Genomic DNA, 18,752 nt, shown 5'->3' with positions numbered 1-18,752 from the left:
ATGGGGGATCAAAAGGTAGGGGCCAGGGCCGGGTGAGGGTGGGGGTGTAGATGGGAGACGGGGCGGGGCGCGCGCTGCACCAGGTGCTGCAGCAGCCTACTCTCTGTCCCTCCCTGACTCAGGCAGGCCTAGAGTTCGGCATGGGATGTGGGATTGCGGGGCCGACAATAGAGGTTTCTTGGGGGCTGGCGGGGAGGAGCCCCTTCTAAGAATGGATCTAAGTGTCCCCCCCAGCCACTTGGCCTGGAGCAGAGTTGGGGCAGCCGCAGTCCCGCCTACCATGCTGAAGACCCGCATTGCTGCTGCAGCCTGGAAGCTGGGTTGGGAAGGGAGGGACTCCCTTACCCTGAGCATTAATCCCTTGTACAGGTTGTTGCCCTCCCCCCCCCCGCCCCCAGCCTATTTATTCCCTTCCCCTTACTTAGCCCTAGCTATTTTCCCTTACCCCCATTCCATTCACACACCCACACCCATCTCCAATTTATTGACTTTTTAAACCTGTTCATTTCTCTAGCTCTTCTTTTCACTCTCGCCATTACCCCTTTCCCAAGCTCTGTATTCCTCCCTACTTCTCAGATAGATTCAGTTCTCACAAATTCGTGTGTTTTCCTTGAATCCCTGGGTCTTGGGACATGGGATTTCTAGAGGATATTGTAGATCATTTGGGCTAGGAAGGATGAGATAGACTTCAGGTGAGGATGGGACTTTGTGTCTTGGGTGTTGGCACAGGAGGCACTGAAGAAGATCATCACAACTCTGGCAGTGAAGAATGAAGAGATACAAAACTTCATCTATGCCCTGAAACAGATGCTGCTGAACGTGGAGGTAGGAGGAAATGGGGAAAGGGGGAAGGACTATAGATCAGCCTCCTGGGAACAGCTGAGATTCGATATTCTGAAGTCTTTCCCAGATCCCACTTTCAATGCTTGAACGTTCCTCCCAGCTTTGGTATCTTGTGTTCTAAGTCCTCCCAACTCTAACATTCATTCTATAGTCTATGTTCTAAGAGCCCTTCAGCTCTGACATTTATTGTTCTAAGATTCCAAAACACTCTCCTGGTAGGCTAACTCCAACAAGGTCCAAGAGGACTTGGAGGCAGAGTTCCAGTCATTGTTCTCACTGCTGGATGAGCTGAAGGAGGGCATGCTGATGAAGATCAAACAAGACAGAGCTAGCCGAATCTATGAGCTCCAGGTAAGTCTGCTTCTTCTGAAAGTAAATTTCCTAGATCTAGGGAAGGAGGTGCAAGATTAGGTAACTGTGAGAGCCTTTATTGGGCTCCCTAATCCAGTCCTACTTCGTTCCTTCTGATAGACCTTTGCAAATGTCTCTCCCTTTGGAAACCCCTATTCCTTTTCTGGGGCAGTGTATAACCTTAAGTAAATTTTCCTTTCTGAGCCTATTTCTTCATCTTTAAAATACGGCTATTGGACTAGCTGCTCTAAGAGGTCCTTTCCAATTCTAAACCTAGGAGTCCGAGGATTCCACCTTCATCTATCACTAGCTTAAATCATTGTACCAGCATTAAGGTGATGATAACTTTATATTTATACCATTTGAATATTAGCACTTTATAACTAGGTCCAGAACATGCAAATGAGGAATCCCCTTTATTCCAATCCACACTTTTTGAAGTTAAAATTATGTAAAATATGGTCACTGATTAAAGCCTGTGGTCCTGAAATCACTTTAATCTGTATTCTTGAGTTGCCATATCAAGCCCAATGGAAATTGCAATGCAGATTTAAATAATGCACCCACTTCAAGGGATTCATTAATCACATTAACCTGGATCTAGCTATACATATATTCTCATTTGATTCTCACAGCAACCTAATGAGATAAGTGATTACAGGTATTATTATCTTATTTCACAAAAGTAGAAACTGAGGCTCAAAGAAATGAAATAATTTTTCCATATTCACAGATCAGCAAAAGGCAGAGGTGGAGCTGCAGTACAGATCTCTCTTGACTTTATGTCTCCCCTTTGTTCTAATCTATTTATTTTCTAGTCTTTCTGAATCTGAATTCTACTCTTCCTTTAAACTCCAGCTCATGTTGTACCTCTTCCATGGAGCTTTTCTAACTCCCCCAACACCCCATGTCAAGTTACTAGATTAGTCTGCCTAATGACCAGCTCTGGTGACATTCTGCCCCAGCTCAGGAAGCTCTTCCTGCTGACAATGGGAGTCCAATGTCAGCAGCCTAGCATTTGCTGCCCTTTATGCCCTTCCCCCATCTTCCTTTTTTAGCTTTCTCTTTCCTTTGCTCCCCTATATGCCCTTTTCCCTCAAGCCAGATTTGGCTTTTCTCTTTCCCCTGAATAGTCAATATACTGATAGTGGGGGAAAAAAAAAACTGGGTTTGGAGTTGGAGAGGCTTGGAATCAAATCTCAGCTTTACTACTTACTTGCTGAATGATCTTGAGGAAAATTCTTTCTCTCTGATCCTCGGTTTCCTCATCTGTAAAATGGGTATGAATGAAATAAAAGACCTGTAAGGTCTCCTCCATGTCTAGGTTTATAATTCTATAAATAAAGTTTGATTTTGCTGCCTTTGTCATCCTGTTAAGGCCCAGTTCAATCACAAGGCTCTGTTAACTGGAAGGGACCCTCCCGACTTTAACCCATAGTAATAGATTTCTAAAATTGTTCCCTCCTACCCCCTTGAAAGAGTCTGCTCTTAACAATTGTTAAGAAATTTTTTTATATTAACTGAAATCTTTCTTGGCAGTGACCATCCATGATATCTCTTTAGGTTTATAAAGTGTCACTTTAGCCTTCAAAATCCCTTATACCACTGAGATTTTGTGATTTTTGTGAATCTTGACTTTGCCACTTACTGTGTGATCTGGTCCATATTAACCATTACAAGCCTCAGTTTACTTATCTCTAAAATGTAGAAGTTGGCTCACTTTATTTTTAAAGACCTTCAGTCAAAAAACTTTTATTAAATATCTACTGTGTGCTAGGTATTGTGCTAGATGCTGGGCATACGAAGATAAAAGTGGAATAATCCTTCCCTTTGTGGAGTTTACAGTCAAGTAGGGAGAGCAAGATATTTTCTTTAATTATATCTTTTTATTTACAAGTTATATGCATGGGTAATTTTTCAGATTGACAATTGCAAAACCCTTTGTTCCAACTTTTCCCCTCCTTCCCCCCACTTCCTCTCCCTGATGGCAGGTTGACCAATACATGTTAAATATGTTTAAGTATAAGTTCAATACAATATATGTATACATATCCAAACCGTTATTTTGCTGTACAAAAAGAATCGGATTCTGAAATATTGTACAATTAGCCTGTGAAGGAAATAAAAAATGCAGGCGGGCAAAAATATAGGGATTGGAAATTCTATGTAGTGGTTCATAGCCATCTCCCAGAGTTCTTTCACTGGGTGTAGCTGGTTCAATTCATTACTGCTCTATTGGAACTGATTTGATTCATCTCATTGCTGAGGATGGCCACGTCCATCAGAATTGATAATCATATAGTATTGTTGTTGAAGTATATAATGATCTCCTGGTCCTGCTCATTTTACTCAGCATCAGTCTATGTAAGTCTCTCCAGGCCTTTCTGAAATCATCCTGCTGGTCATTTCTTACAGAACAATAAATATTCCATAATATTCACATACCACAATTTATTCAGCCATTCTCCAATTGATGGGCATCCACTCAGTTTCCAGCTTCTGGCCACTACAAAGAGACCTGTCACAAACATTCTTGCACATACAGGTCCCTTTCCCTTCTTTAAAATTTCTTTGGGGTATAAGCCCAGTAGTAACACTGCTGGATCAAAGGATATGCACAGTTTGATAAGAGAGCAAAATACTATTTACATATAAAGATATATTTAAAAATGGATATGAGATAATAACAGGACAGAGCTAGAAGTCTGCCTTTGAGTCCTTGAGCAAAACCTTAAAGAAAAGCTTCCTTTGCTCCCTTTCTCCCTGGCTGTTCTGCTCAGTGAGCCCCAAAGGTTTGCAGTCCCTTTGGCTTGGCCCTTTTCCAAATTTGCAGTTCCTTGGTGCTCAGCACAGAGCCCGGCCCTGAGCATGGGGACATTTCAGGATTTGTCTGACTGACCTTACCCATTCTGCCCTCTCTCTTCCCACAGAACCAGCTGGCAGCCTGCACCAAGGCTCTGGAGAGCTCTGAGGAACTTCTAGAAACAGCCAACCAGACACTACAGGGAGCAGACAACCAGGATTTTCCCCAGGTTTGGGACCTATGTTTACAGTTAGGTAGGGAGAGTCTTGATGGGGATCTGTCCAAGAAGGCTGGGGACCCGGCCTCATGTGGACTATAGCAATAATGGAAACAACGATACTGACATTAAGAAAGAACTTTAAGGTTTGCAAAGGGTTAACATACATGGTTATTGTTGAGTCATTTCCTTTGGGTTTTTGTGACCCCATTTAGAGGTTTTCTTGGCAAAAATCCTAGGGTGGTCTGTCATTTCCTTCTCCAGCCTGTTTTACAGATGAGGAAACTGAGGAAACAGTGTTGACTTGCCCAGGATCACCTAGCTATGAGTATCTGAGACTGGATTTGAATTCATAAAGATGAGTCTTCCTGACTCCAGACCTAGCACTCTATCCACTGAGCCACCCAGCTGCCCTGCATACATGGGCAAGTATCTAATCATAGCAATAAAGCCTTTCCTTGATATTTTAAGTGCTTTCCTCTCAATCTGGGATTTAAGTGCCATAAGTTACTATTCCTAATTGAGAGCTAAAGAAACTGAAGCTAAAGAGGGAGAGTGACTAAGGCAACTTCATGCAACCAGGCATATTTGAGCTAGGATTCACACCCAGGCCTTCCAGCTCTGATCCCAGAGCTTTTATCCACCATAAAACATACACATTTATCCAATAGAAGTAATCCCTGGGTTGGAAGCTCCAGAAGGCAGGTTTGGAGACCTTGGGAGAATGGAAAAATGGGAGAGCACTGTAAAGTGATGCAGGGGGACAGGATGGCCTCTGAGGCACCTTTCAGCCCCAAATCTAGGGATTCAAGCTGTGGATTCAAGTTGTACCCATCCTCTTACCAGATGCTGTTCCTTTTGTCAGTATGAGGCGGGGAAAGAATGCTGGAGTTGGAAGGGCTGGAATTGAGGCCTGGTGCTGGAACTTTCTGCCTGGATAATTTTAAGTAAATGACTTCCCCTCTATTTCCTCACCTGTAAAATGGGAATAATAGTATCTGCCATCCCCACAGCACTATTCTGAGGAAGGCTCCTTGTAAACTTTAAAATATCGACTTAAACATGAGAACTGTTATTTCTTTTGATTCCTCCAACAAGCATTTGTACAGTCCATACTATTCACCAAATATCAGCAAGCAAAGGCAAAATCAGCTCCCATCCTCAAGAGCATAAATTCTCCTGGAAGATACAACATGGACATAAATAAGTGAAAACAAAAAATATACAAAGAAGATTCTTTCTTCCTCTTATGATTTCTATGAGAAAGTTTTACTCATTTGTGTATTTCTTAGCACCTAACAACATGTGCTGTATACAGTAGGCACTTAATAAATGCTTGTTGAATTGATTCAAACATTTTTTAAGTGTCTGCTATATGCAGGGCCCTGTACCCAGTGCTATGGATACATAGATGAAAAATAAGGCCCTTACCCTTAAGGAATTTCTAGTCAACTACACATATACACACACACAATAACTGCGATATAAATTATAATATGATTGAGATCCTACTCACATGGATCTGAGATCTTACTGGTCTCAAACAATGCAGACCATAACTTAAGTGCCTATCTCTTCTGTGCTATTTATTGTCCATGGTGCAGGAGAAGGAGTCCCCCCAGGGTTGGGGGGGGGGGGCTGGGAGCCTTCTCTGCTTCCCCTGATATTGCAAGATTGTATGTGGAGATGTAATATTGCAAGATTGTATGTGGAGATGTAACTTGGGGGGGGGGGGGGGAGAAGATCTCTATTCCCTGCTCATCCATTTCTCTGAAGGGATCATTTGTTCTGATTTTTCTTCTAATTTCTTTAATTGTTGCCACCTGCTCTCCCTCCCCACGCACCTCTCCTTTGCCTTCGTGCATTATTTCTTTTACCTCTGGCGACCGTAGTATAGCATCACCCACAGCCAGGCGCTGTCCCAAGAGAGGTCAAGGGGGGTCCGGGGACCTTGGGGAGCTGGAGGGGAAGTCAGAGAAGGCTTCTCCAAGAAGGTGACACCTGAGCTGGGCCTTGAAGGAGCAGCTTATGACCTCAAGGCCTCACCTGTCTGGTAGAAGGGATAAGACAGCCACAAAGAATTAAAGTTAAAGGCTTATTTGTGTGTTATTAGGTAAAGGTGTATAAAATACCTTGTACTTTTAGAGGAGGGCAAAGAGTGCTGAATTTGAAGTTTGAATCTTGTCTCTGTTGCTCATTAGCTGAGCCTAGCAAATGTAACTTCTCTGGACCTCAGTTTCCTTATTTGTAAAAATAAGAGGGTTTGACTGGATGATTTCTGGCTTTGCTTTCAGCTTCTGTCTTTCCTCTTCTCTCTTCCCAACTTTCTAGTGGGAAGAGCCTGGGCAGGGAATGAGAAAACCTGAATCTGAGTCAGACAGAGAGTAAATTCTACCTTCTCTCTGGGCCTTAGTTTCCCCTCTATAAAATGAGGGGTTAGATGGATTAGGCCCATCCTGCTCAGGAAAGTATGACTCTCACTCTCTCCTTCCTTTTTCTAGGCTGCCAAACAGATAAAGGACAGGTAAGATTCCCTACTCTTGATAGTATTATTGCTCATTGGAAAGTGCCCAACCTGCCCCCTGCAATCGGATCTCAAAAAATTCCCCTCCAGACCAACGAGATAGGAGTTTAATGGGACCAAAGGATTTAGAATGTCAGTCACTTTTTTACAATGAAGAAAATAGAATCCCTGTGAGGGTAATTGATTTGCTTAAAATCACAACAAAAATCAGCAAATAGCCTTGCAGAGGTCCTCAAACTATGGCCCATGGGCCAGATGTGGCAGCTGAGGACAATTATCCCTCTCACCCAGGGCTATGAAGTTTCTTTATTTAAAGTCCCACAAAACAAAGTTTTTGTTTTTACTATAGTCCGGCCCTCCAACAGTCTGAGGGACAGTGAACTTGGCCCCCTATGTAAAAAATTTGAGGACCCCTGCCTTAGAGTCTAGGTAGGTCCTCTGACTAAAATTCTAGGTTTCCAACTCCAGGGGTGGGCAGGATTCCCTGGAAGCAAAAGAGAGAACGCTCCAATTCCCTTACCTGTGGCTCCTGGTGGGTCCTCCAGGTGATCCCAGACCATCCTTCTTCCTCCCCTCACTACCCCCCCACAGTGTGACCATGGCCCCAGCATTCCGGCTTTCCCTGAAAGCGAAAGTCAGCGACAACATGAGCCATCTCATGGTAGACTTTGCGCAGGAGCGGCGCCTTTTGCAGGCCCTGAAGTTCCTACCAGGTGAGGTGATATGGGGACTGGTGGGTAACCCGGGGTCCCTGGGAGGCAAGGCAGGGGGACTGGAGTAAAACGGTAGAAATCTGAGAAAGCCCAACTTCTCGGCTGGTGGGAACCAGGCCCCGAGCTCCATGGGAAGGTTGATCCCTGACACCCCCATTCTCTCCAGTGCCTAGTGCCCCAGAGATCGATCTTGGGGAGTCCCTGGTGGCAGACAACTGTGTGACGCTGGTGTGGCGGATGCCGGATGAGGACAGCAAGATCGACCACTACGTGCTAGAATATCGGCGTACCAACTTTGAGGGCCCGCCTCGGCTCAAGGAAGACCAGCCCTGGATGGTGATTGAGGGCATCAGGCAGACTGAGTACACCCTGTCTGGTGAGCGCTGATCTCCTTCTTCCTTAGGGCCGAACAAAATCCGGTTTTCTATTCCCTCTGTCTGCTGGGCCCTAATGGACCTATGCCCCTGGAGTGGGGGTAAGGAGGCTATACCACTTTTTTGCTACAAATCTTTTTCTCTCTGTGTGTCCTAGTTTTCCCATCTACAAAGAAAGAGCGTTAAAGTCCCTAAAGACTCTTCGAATTCTGATATCCTATAAATTCCAAAACTGTTCATTCTGAATATTGTTGCTTACTGGAAACACTAATAATAGTAGTAGCATTTTAAGTAGTAATAATACTTAGTATTTGCAGTAGTAGAAATAATACTAAATAGTACAAATATTAACAGAAGTAATAAGAATAATGGTACTTTAAAGTTTGCAAAATACTTGGCAAATACTTCATTTTAACCTCACAACTACCCTTATTATCCCCATTTTATATATGAGGAAGGGAGCTTGATTTGATTGAATCAGCACTTTAGGAAAGTCACTTTATTGGCTGAATGGAAGTTGGGTTTGAGGGGAGACTTGAGGCAGGCAGACTCCTATCATGTTACTGCAATAATCCAAGTAGAAGGCGATGAGGGCCTGCACCAGAAGGATGACTGTGGCGTTGCAAAGGTGAAATCAACAGGCCTTAAATATGGCGGGATGAGAGACGATGAAAAATCCAGGATGATTCCTGAGTTGTGATTCTGAGGGACTGGGAGGAAGCTGAGTAATAGAAAAGGGTATAGGTGGAAAGGTAATAGACATAGCTTAAAATATCTACTATACATCAAATTCAAGATGTCTGAAAAGCATTGGAGGTCAGCAGAGAGATGGGGGTAGGAGGATAACTTAGAGAATCATCAATATAAGAAGCTGAGGAGATCACCAAATGAAGTAGAATATAGGGAGAGGAGAGGTCCAGGGCAGAACTGTTAGGAACACTACAGATAGAGAGTGTGATCTGGAAGTGTGATCTGTGAGGAAAAAGAGGAGAGATCAGATAAATAGGAGGAAAACCAGGACTAGTGCTCCTAAAACCTAAAGAGAAATGAGGATTAAGGAGCAAAAAGTACAGCAATGTCAAGGGCTGCAAAGAGGTCCAGGAGAATGAGGATTGAGAAAAGATAGGTTCATCTGGCAACTAAGAGATCATGAGTAACTTTGGAAAGAGCAGCTTTGATGGACTGATAAAGCCAATTGTAAGAGGTTAAGAAAAGAAGGAGACCAATTCCAATGATCTTGTTGATGAGAGCCATCTATAGCCAGAGAGAGGACTGTGGGAACTGGGTGTGGATCACAGCATAGCATTTTCACTTCTTTTTTGTTATTTGCTTGCATTTCTTTTTCTTTTTCATTTTTTTCTTTTTGATTTGATTTTCCTTGTGCAACAAGACAATTGCATAAGTATGTATGCATATATTAGATTTAGCAATGTATTTTACCATTTTAATATACATTGGATTACTTGACATCTAGGGGAAGGGATGGGGAGAAGAGAGGGAAAAATTGGAACATAAGAATTTACAAGGGTTAAGGTTGAAAAATTATCCATGCATATATTTTGAAAATTAAAAAGCTTTAATAAAAAAAGAAAAAGAAAAGGAGAAGAGAGAAAGCAGAGGCTCTTATTGTAGATAACCTTTCCAAGGAGTTTAGCCACAAAGTTTAGCCAAAGAGATTTGGAAATATAGTTAACAAGAATGGGAAGATCAAGTGATCTTTTTTTTTGGAATTTTTTTTAGGACAGGAGCGATTTGGGCATGTTTGCAGGTAGTTAAGAATGAGTTGGTAAAGAAAGAAAGATTAAAAATAAACTATATGTATAACATATCAGATTGCTTGCTGTCTTGGGAAGTTAAGGGAGGAAGGGAGAAAAAATTTGGAACTCAAAAATCTTACAAAAATGACTGTTGAAAGTTATTTTTACATATAATTGGAAAAATAAAAATACTATTGAACAAATTAAAAAAAAAAAAAGAAAATAAGTGATAGTTTGAGGATGACACAGGACCAATCTTTTGGAGGAGATGGGATGGAATGGGATTGTTTGAACAAGTAGAGGAGTTGGCCATGGTAAATAAAATTAGACACCAAGCTGGTCTTAAAGGAAGGGCTGAGGTTATCCCACCTCTTCCTGACCCAGGCTGATTCTATGAGGTTGGTCAAGTGGTTTTACTTTTCTGGGCTCTACACACCTCTATGAGTCTATAAACTGCAGAGAAGGTGCTGACCTGCATCAGTAGAGAAAGCACTGGGAGGTTTCCTATCTCATTGATCTAGGCCCTGTTCCCTAGTCTTTAGTAACTTAATGTCACTGCTACTCCATAAGGTACCACTTCATGGCATTATTTATTTTAGTGTGACTTCATGCTAAGGGAAGTAGTAATGCCATTCATTCTGCTAGGATTAGGATTGCTATTTTGGGGTTACCCAGCATCAGTAGTACTTGGAATGCTAATAGGTTTAGCCTTATTTGATTTGGTATTAAGGGTTCTCATTGTTAGTAAGATCATAACATGTTAGAGTTGGAAAGGAACTCAGACACTGTCTAGTTCTGTTGTTCCCTTGGACGATAATGGTCCAAGAGCTCAAAAATTCTAGACAATTTAAGCAGAAAATAACTACCCAATTAACATAATACTTACTATTTTAAGATGATAGTAAATTTATGAGGTCTTGCCAAATTACTTCTTTTAATTAGGATAGAATTTCCCACATAAAATATGAGTAATCATGTTGTAGAATTTTATAATTTTATATCTTTTGGAGTTTTTACAATTATAAGAACAAAATTTCTACATTTTATAATTATATAATGTAAATTTTAGTTTGGAACTTTTTTGGAGAAGTGTTATCTTTCTAGTTATTATAAGCACTTAATGAATAAAAGAATCTTTTGGATAGTATATGAAATTACCATGGGAATCCACAACATTTTGTTGTTGTTGAAAAGGGTTAGTGGCAAAAAAAAAAAACAAAAAAAACAAACCGAATTTTGGAAACCACTGATCTATTCCAGTACCCCCATTTTGTAGATGAAAAAACTGAGATATGGAAAAATTGAATGGTTTGCCCAAAGTCTAATAATTGGTTGAGAGTCTAGATCCAAACTCAGGTCATTTGAGTCCACATCCAGAAGCTTTTCCATTATGTGACAATGCCTGCTAGCTTCAGTGTTACTCAGTGTTAAGGTTAGTAGGAACAGCAATAGCAGGAAGAGAAAAATAAGAAAAAAGAAGGAAGAAAAAAGGGAAAAGGAAGGGAGAGAAAGAAAAAGGGAAGAAGAAAGAGAAAGGAAGGGGAAAAAGAAAAAGGAAGGAAAGAAGGAAGACAAATCAGTATTATTAGCTCTTTGGGTGTTGTACAGAGTGTGAAGAGCAGTAGTACTCTTAATGGTTGCAGCTTTACCCTGTATTAGTGTTGTTTTTTAGAAAATTAATTCATTCTTCAAGGACTGCCATTTTGTTATTCACAGGAAAAGAATGATCATTATTGCAAGGTTTCTGTGGCTTCCTTTTAGGTCTGAAGTTTGATATGAAATACATGAACTTTCGAGTAAGGGCATGCAACAAGGCAGTGGCTGGAGAGTTCTCAGAACCTGTCACACTGGAAACCACAGGTGAGTGATCCCTTCCTGTTCTTCTCTTTCCCCTCCTTTGGACCTTCCTTAAGAGCTTTAGAGTCCTAGTTTTAAGGGCAGCCTTGGAGTCGTTCTGTTCTATCTTCCTGGAAAGACTTACAAGACTTACACCAGGGAAGGTCACTGCCTGCCTTTCTAAATAAGCAGTTTTCACAATTAGGGGACAGTGACCAGTGGCCTCCTAGCCCCCCCACCTAGCCCAGAGTCCCATGGTATAGAGTATAATTACTTATATTTCTGTGCTTTGTGCAAATATTACTGATCTACCTAACAGGTGAGCTCAGCACTCTGTCCTTTCCCACCTCACCCCCTCTCCTCTTCAATGACTTGAAGGTTATGAGTTCTGGGCCCCATTGCCCAGGGGGGTAGGTAGTGTGTCCTGCTCTGGGCTGCTCTCGGATGACATGGTTCTGCCTCTGACAGCTTTCATGTTCCGACTGGATGCCACGACATGCCACCAGAACTTGCGGGTGGAAGAATTATCGGTGGAATGGGACGCCATGGGAGGGAAAGTCCAGGACATCAAAGCTCGAGAGAAAGACAGCAAAGGTCGGACTGCCTCTCCTGTCAACTCCCCAGCCAGGTAATCCCTCCCTTCTCCCCAGAGTCCCAAGGTCTAAGGGTGTGACAGCCTGCCTTTGGGAAGCTTCCAGTTTGGAAGGGGCAGAATGCAAAGCAAAAACCTGGAAAACTTGCCACAAACCACATGGTGACCCTCCAACAGGTCTACTAGCAGCTTCAGGTAGGGGCCCGGTGGCAGACCGAGTCTGCTTTCTAAGGGCTAGCCTCTCTCAGCAACCGAGATGCTCATCATCACCAGGAGGCTAACCAATTCCAACAAACCCAACAAAAAATGACCAACACAATGACCATTGGTCCTTCGCTCCCCCTGTGCCACTGTGGAGAGAGTGGCAGAAATCACTTGGCAGGGGGTTCAAAGAATCCATTTTTAGACCTTCTACAAACCTTCATTATTGATACTCTGAACTTGCGATCCTTGTCACTATGTTCCATGAGCCATCACCACTGGAAGAAATTAATTATGTAAAATTGACGTGCTAACTGCAAACCAAACCATAAAGAAAAAAAGGGATTTGAAGCCAAACTGAAGGATGGCTCCCAAAGTTCTCCTTGAAGCAACAATTATTGCACTTTAAAGTTTCCAAAACATTCTGCAATTCATCCTCACAACAATTATGTGAGGTAAGTTGTTATTCCCGTTTTATAGATGGGGAAACTGAAGTTGAGAAAGGTTAGATGATTTGTCAAGATCACAAAGTTCTAAGTGACTGAGTTAAAATTAAAATCAGGTCTTCTTGACTCCAAGCCCAGCACACTATTTCTTCACCACCTGAAGAAGCAAGCATTAGCTTTATTGTGCTACCAAAGGTAACAAGAAGTATCACTTCATAGATACTTGATCATCTTGTATTACAGCACTTACAATCAACATTTGCAAAAAGACCACCATCAAAATGATTTCAGCCGATGTACCACCATCTGAAAAGAAAAGGAAGGCAGAAAAATTCTACCCCAAAAACCTTGATAAGATCCTCCAAATTAAAACAATTAATTCTTGGTGATTCCAATGCAGAAGTAGGCATAAGGGAAAATGGTGAAAAATATGCTGGGAATATGACTCAAGATTAAATTCACAAAATAGGCCAAAGTTATATAGACTATATAGAGAAACCTCATACCTCTCTATTTTTTTTTTTTAAGCTAAGGCAATTGGGGTTAAGTGACTTGCCCAAGGTCACACAGCCAGGAAGTGTTAAGTGTCTGAGGGCGGATTTAAACTCAGCTCTTTCTGACTTCAGGGCTGGTGCCCTATCCACTGGGCCACCTAGCTGTATATATTATGAATAATTTCTTCAAGAAGATATTCTGGAGCCGTTAACCATGGGAGCACTAAAAAATATCACACCAAATGAAATCAATTCAATTTGGACAGAAAGGAAACAATCAGTTACCATGTAGGAGTCATTTCCAAATCAGATATCTATGGACAATCAAACCATGAACTTGTTAATAATAGCTAATATTTACATATAATTGTGCTAAATTCTTTACAATTATTATCTCATTTAATCCTCATGACAATGCTGGGAGGTAGGTGCTATTATCATCCCCATTTTACAGATGAGGAAACTGAGGCAGAGACTATTAAGTAACTTGCCCAAGATCATATAGCTGGTAAGTGTCTGAGTCAGATTTTCCCAACTCCAGGTCCAGTACCCTGTTTCCTTGGCTTTTAACTGCAAAGGTCAAAATATATACTAAATTTTTTTTTAAGTCTAAGCATAGGATGTGGTGTGTAATTAAAACAGCCCGAACCTGACTTATAAGAACCCAATTGGTTTATCCGTACTAGAATGTTGTGTTGCCAACGTAGGTTGTGCCTCTTTGCATGAGTTTTCTAAATTTACTTTGTGGGGAATTATATACAGGTATCACTGACATCTTTTCCACTCTTCTCCCAGGAAAACGATGATTCCTATGAGACTGTCTCTCTGCTCCCTTCTAAGAGGGGTACTCATCTAGAATTATATCTATCTTGCTAAATAATGCTGTTCAAGGAGAATAATTTTTAGCTTCAAATCACTGTTTCTTATAAGAGAGGTAAAGTGGATACAGTGCTGAATCTGGAATCAGGAAGATTCATCTTCTTGAATTCAAATCTAGTCTTAGACACCAGTTGTGTGATAATGGGCTAATCACTTAATCCTGTTTGCCTCAATTTCCTCAAGTGTAAAACGAGCTGGAGAAGGTAATGGCAAACCATTCCAATATCTCTGCCAAGAAAACCCCAAATAGGATCATGAAGAGTTGCACGTGCTTGTAAAATAACAATAACAACCACAAAACCCCAGGCTTATACCCAAAAGCTCGACTTCTCCCACCAACTACTAATTGCTCAAAAAGACAATCACAAATGGTGATTAAATAGCAAGTAAACTCATCAAAGAAAATAGCACATGGAAATTGGATACATAAAAGTTTTTTTCCCCCAAAAAATTGGAAAGAGCATAAGAAACCTGAAAAATGGGAAAAAATCTGTAGACTCCAATAAGAAACTATTTTCTTCATTAGTGACAGTGGAACCACCACAATTGGCCTGTATTATCAGAGACCCTATGCTGTAGAATCAATAGAAATGGAAGCAAAATTCAAAGACAGCATCTACATTAGATGTAAAAGAGATTCTGTTCTAGAGATAGCTCAATTTTAAAGGCATTTGATTCACAGAAGGGATAAATAAATGCCATTATTGCTAATTTTTTTTAAAAAGGGGCAATCAAAAAATGTTCTAACTGCTAATTCATGAGCTTATTTTCTAATCTTTGAGATCCTAATGAAAATAAACTACACATGCATCATCAAGGCATCTTTGATGAAGGGAACAGGCAAGCTTTCATAAATGATGTTGCATAGTACACTCCATCTTTATAGTCGTGAAATTAACTGATACTACAAGATTCTGCTATATTTATTGTGTATTGACTATTTAAAAAGCATTTGATTTAAAAACACAAAATATCACCTTCAACTCAGTTCACCAAGAATTCAAGTGCTTCCTATTGTGCCAGGCACTGAATTGGATAATAAGAAAAACACATGAAATGGTCTCTGGCTGCAGGAAAGTTATATCTTCAAGGCTGCTTCCAACAAAGTGTCTCCTATCAAAATCATACCATATTCCTTAAAAATCATAACAGAGATAATTAATCCTCTGATTATACTTATCACGCAAAGTCCAGACATCTATCTGCTCAACAAAGGTGTTTACGACCTTTGGAGGATGTCCAACACAGAGTCCAAATAGAAAAGGGTTCCCTGAAGGGGGTAAGATCCATTAGATAACTTTTTTTTGTGAATGACATTGTGTTGATTGCATCAAATCCTAGATCACTCTAATGCTCCTATAGGAGATATACAGTCACTCAAGGGTGATTGTATATCAAATGAAGTATTTGTAAAGTGTCTAGCACAGTGCCTCGCACATAATTGACACTGAACACTTGTTTCCTTCCCCTATTAGAATCTTGTTTATTCAAATAGGAAAAATCAAGTGGATGAAGAATATTTCTTGTCCAATCTATGCTGAGCTTCTGAAAGAATTATCCACAGAATTGGTCTTTTTGTCCTAGATGTTGCAGAATGACAAATAACTGGGCCCAGAATTGGAGTATAAAATATGTTGCCTCTAGAAATTGCACAGGGTTTATAAGCCAAACTTCTTCCTGAAACAAAGGCCCATCCGTTAGTTAACACTAGTGCTTTTGCATTAATGCTTCTTGGCTTCAAGTTCATAGACTAACACAGTCTGAAGAATTAAAGTTGTCATTCCCACAGAGAGCGATGAGAGCCAGAACAGTAGGTATTAATAGGCAGGGGTATATTGCTGATAAGCAATTACTCATGGCATTAAAAAATGTCAGAAACCATTATGGTCAGATAAAGAGACAGGCCAGCCATGGAGTAAGAATGAAGCATAATATGACAGAGATTTTTCTCATGAAATTTGAATGGGGCCCCAGAATGTTAGATGGACCCCTTCCTTGTGGAAGATTTATGGAAGATAATGGACTAAACTTAAGAAGGCAAGGATGGATTGTGATATCAATAAAAACTAATTTTAAAAATGCTGCTCTGAAACACTGGGCAACCCTCCCACTACTAACAGTGCTGCTGAATACTGCTAATTCACAGCATTCAGTGTGACTTCAGGTAGTCACTCGTCCCTCTATTGTTTTACATCATCCCTTTTGTGTTTTACATCATCATTGTTTTCCCTTGTATACCCTCCCTCCCTTTTCAGAGAGCCATTCCATATAACAATATTTTATTGACCAGAAAGAAAAATTTTTAAAGTGAGAAAAAAAATCAACCCAACTGATTATTGCATTTGGAAATGTCCAAAATCATGTGTATTAGGCAACATCTGTGGACTTTTCTGACACTTCCATGAGTGGATTGAGGATGTCCTCCCATATCTCTTAGTTTGAGTCATCCTTGATCTGTATAAAGTGGATACATTTTTATTATTAGCACACACAAGGTGCCTGTAAGCCCCTAAAGGGTAGATGCTTAACTTGGACTAGAGATGGAAAGACTGGTCAAAAAGGTTTTCCTGTGGACGTGGCTCTTTTCAACAATAGTTCCAATAGACCTGTGATGGGGAGAGCCATCTGCCCCCCGGAGAAATGACTGAGGGGACTGAACGTGGATCACTACATAGTATATTCATTTATTTTGTTATTTGCTTGGTTTTTTCCCCCTCTTTCACCTTTTGATCTCATTTTTCTTATGCACATGACATGTTTGACCTATATTGGATTGCTTGCTGTCTATATGAGGGGTGGTAGAGGGGAGGGAGGGAAAAAAAACTCTTTACATGTATTTGGGAAAATAAAAGGCTGTTTTTATAAAAGGCTTTTTGGAGGGTGGGGTGTTTCTGGATGGGAGGGGGAAGAGCCTCTCTCTCACCTGAGCCTGCCTAATGCTCACAGATGTGCCCAGTCCCCTAAGAGGATGCCCTCCGGGAGGGGAGGCCGGGACCGCTTCACGGCCGAGTCCTACACGGTGCTGGGTAAGCTTGGGGTGACTGGGACCAGAGGGACAGGAACGTGGCCAGGGAACCTCCAGGGCTACTTCTGGGAGCAGTACTCGGGACCAGGAAGGACCTCTTTCTGCCTCCCTGTAAAGTTCTAGAAGTCATGGAGGGAGCAGGATGGAGGCCGGGTGGGGGCTGGTACCAAGTGGGATGCCAGGGGCTGGCAGAGGGGGAGGGCCAGGGCCTGGCGGCTCCGGACGAGCTCATCCTCTCTCCAATGCTCCTCAGGAGACACCCTCATCGATGGCGGTGAACACTACTGGGAGGTGCGCTACGACCGGGACAGCAAGGCCTTCGCAGTGGGCGTTGCCTACCGCAGCCTGGGCCGATTCGACCAGCTGGGCAAGACCCCGGCCTCCTGGTGCCTGCACTTGAACAACTGGTTGCAGGTCAGCTTCACGGCCAAGCATAACAACAAGGCCCGGACGCTGGATGTGCCTCTGCCGGACTGCATCGGGGTGCACTGCGACTTCCACAAAGGTGGGGGACGCCCAGGAAAGGACAGCTTTCTGCTGGGTCTGGGCCCTCTGTCTGCTGGACGCCTCCCTCCCTCCCCCCAGTATAGCCCTTGTCCCTTGGCCCCTTCTTGCTCAGCGCCCCCCCGCCCCGTCTGACCCATCTGTCTGTCTGCCTGCAGGGGTCCTGTCCTTCTACAATGCCCGAACCAAGCAGCTGCTTCACACTTTCAAGGCCAAATTCAACCAGCCACTGTTGCCGGCCTTCATGGTGAGGGAAATGGGGTTGCCAAGCTCTGCAGTCTGTCTGAGCCCCATCCTCTCTGGACCTCTTCCCTGTCTCCCCGGTCCCGCTGCCCCTTCTTCTCTGGTGCCTGAGCCCCAGCTCCCTTGCTGCTTTCTTGCTCAGAGATCAGCTAGGTCCCTTTGCGTTACACTAGCCCTTCCCCAGCTTTACCCTGTCCCCGCTTCCTGGCCCCTCCTGTAGCCCCTCTCATTCTCTCCCCGTGATCCCCAGGTGTGGTGCGGAAGCTTCCAGGTGTCCTCCGGCCTTCAGGTGCCCAGCTCGGTGCGGTGTCTGCAGAAGCGGAACAGTGCCACCAGCAGCTCCAATGCCAGCCTTACCTAGCCTGTCTTTTCCTGCCCCAGGCTGCTGCTCCTGCCCATCAGTGCCCATGTGGGCTTGGAAAGGGCCAACTGCTGCCCTGAGCCTCAGGGTGTCCCTTGGGCCATGACCTCACAGAGTGGACTTGCTGGCTGCTCTGCTCTCCCTGACCCCTCCTCAGATCCCCAGCTGAAGGTGATGTGAAGCCCACTGCAGCCCTGAAAAGGGGAAGTCCTCGGGGTGGCTCTGGCAGCCCCCTCCCTTCAGTTACCTCTTCTCATAACAAATGCTGCTTTGGGCCTTAACACTAGACTGGGAGTCCAGAACTAGGGTGTGGAAGGGTGGGCTAGGGCTGGATTCATTCTCCTCTTCCTCCCACCTCCATCCCCCAATTAAAATGAAACACACCTGGCTGGGCCCACGTGGTGGTCATTTCTGGCCTGGGGTGAGGACTCAGGGGGCCTCAAGAGTCCAAACTCCTGCCTGCCTAAAGCTGGGTGTGTGGGAAGAAGCCGGGGAGCCCTGGCTGTAAGCCCCAGACTGCTGGAGACAAGCCTAGGGGCCACAGCCGGGAGCAGAGCCCAGGCCTCTGGGTGTCTCAGCCCACTGCCCC

The 18,752-nt window shown here is 43.0% G+C and overlaps 1 protein-coding gene across 3 annotated transcripts; it reads left to right on the top strand.

The window, feature by feature from the left end:
• FSD1 (fibronectin type III and SPRY domain containing 1) lies at nt 1-18,550 on the top strand. Of its 3 annotated transcripts, none has more exons than XM_031947830.1 (13): nt 1-15; nt 730-825; nt 1,063-1,194; nt 4,125-4,226; nt 6,716-6,738; nt 7,330-7,451; nt 7,618-7,827; nt 11,344-11,442; nt 11,887-12,046; nt 16,977-17,056; nt 17,309-17,560; nt 17,718-17,806; nt 18,053-18,550. In XM_031947830.1, exons 1-13 carry the CDS (start codon nt 1-3, stop codon nt 18,161-18,163), a joined length of 1,491 nt encoding a protein of 496 aa, XP_031803690.1. In that variant the 3' UTR covers nt 18,164-18,550. The 3 variants fall into 3 exon arrangements, with proteins under 3 accessions (XP_031803690.1, XP_031803691.1, XP_031803692.1); XM_031947832.1 differs by lacking the exon at nt 1-15 and adding an exon at nt 95-369; XM_031947831.1 differs by lacking the exon at nt 17,718-17,806.
• Nucleotides 18,551-18,752: the final 202 nt, after the last annotated feature.

This window comes from Sarcophilus harrisii, chromosome 1, assembly GCF_902635505.1.
Source record: "Sarcophilus harrisii chromosome 1, mSarHar1.11, whole genome shotgun sequence".
Classification (NCBI taxonomy): Eukaryota; Metazoa; Chordata; class Mammalia; order Dasyuromorphia; family Dasyuridae; genus Sarcophilus; species Sarcophilus harrisii.
The sequence above is the reverse complement of the archived record's forward strand: the minus strand, read 5'-3'. Positions and strand labels throughout refer to the sequence as shown.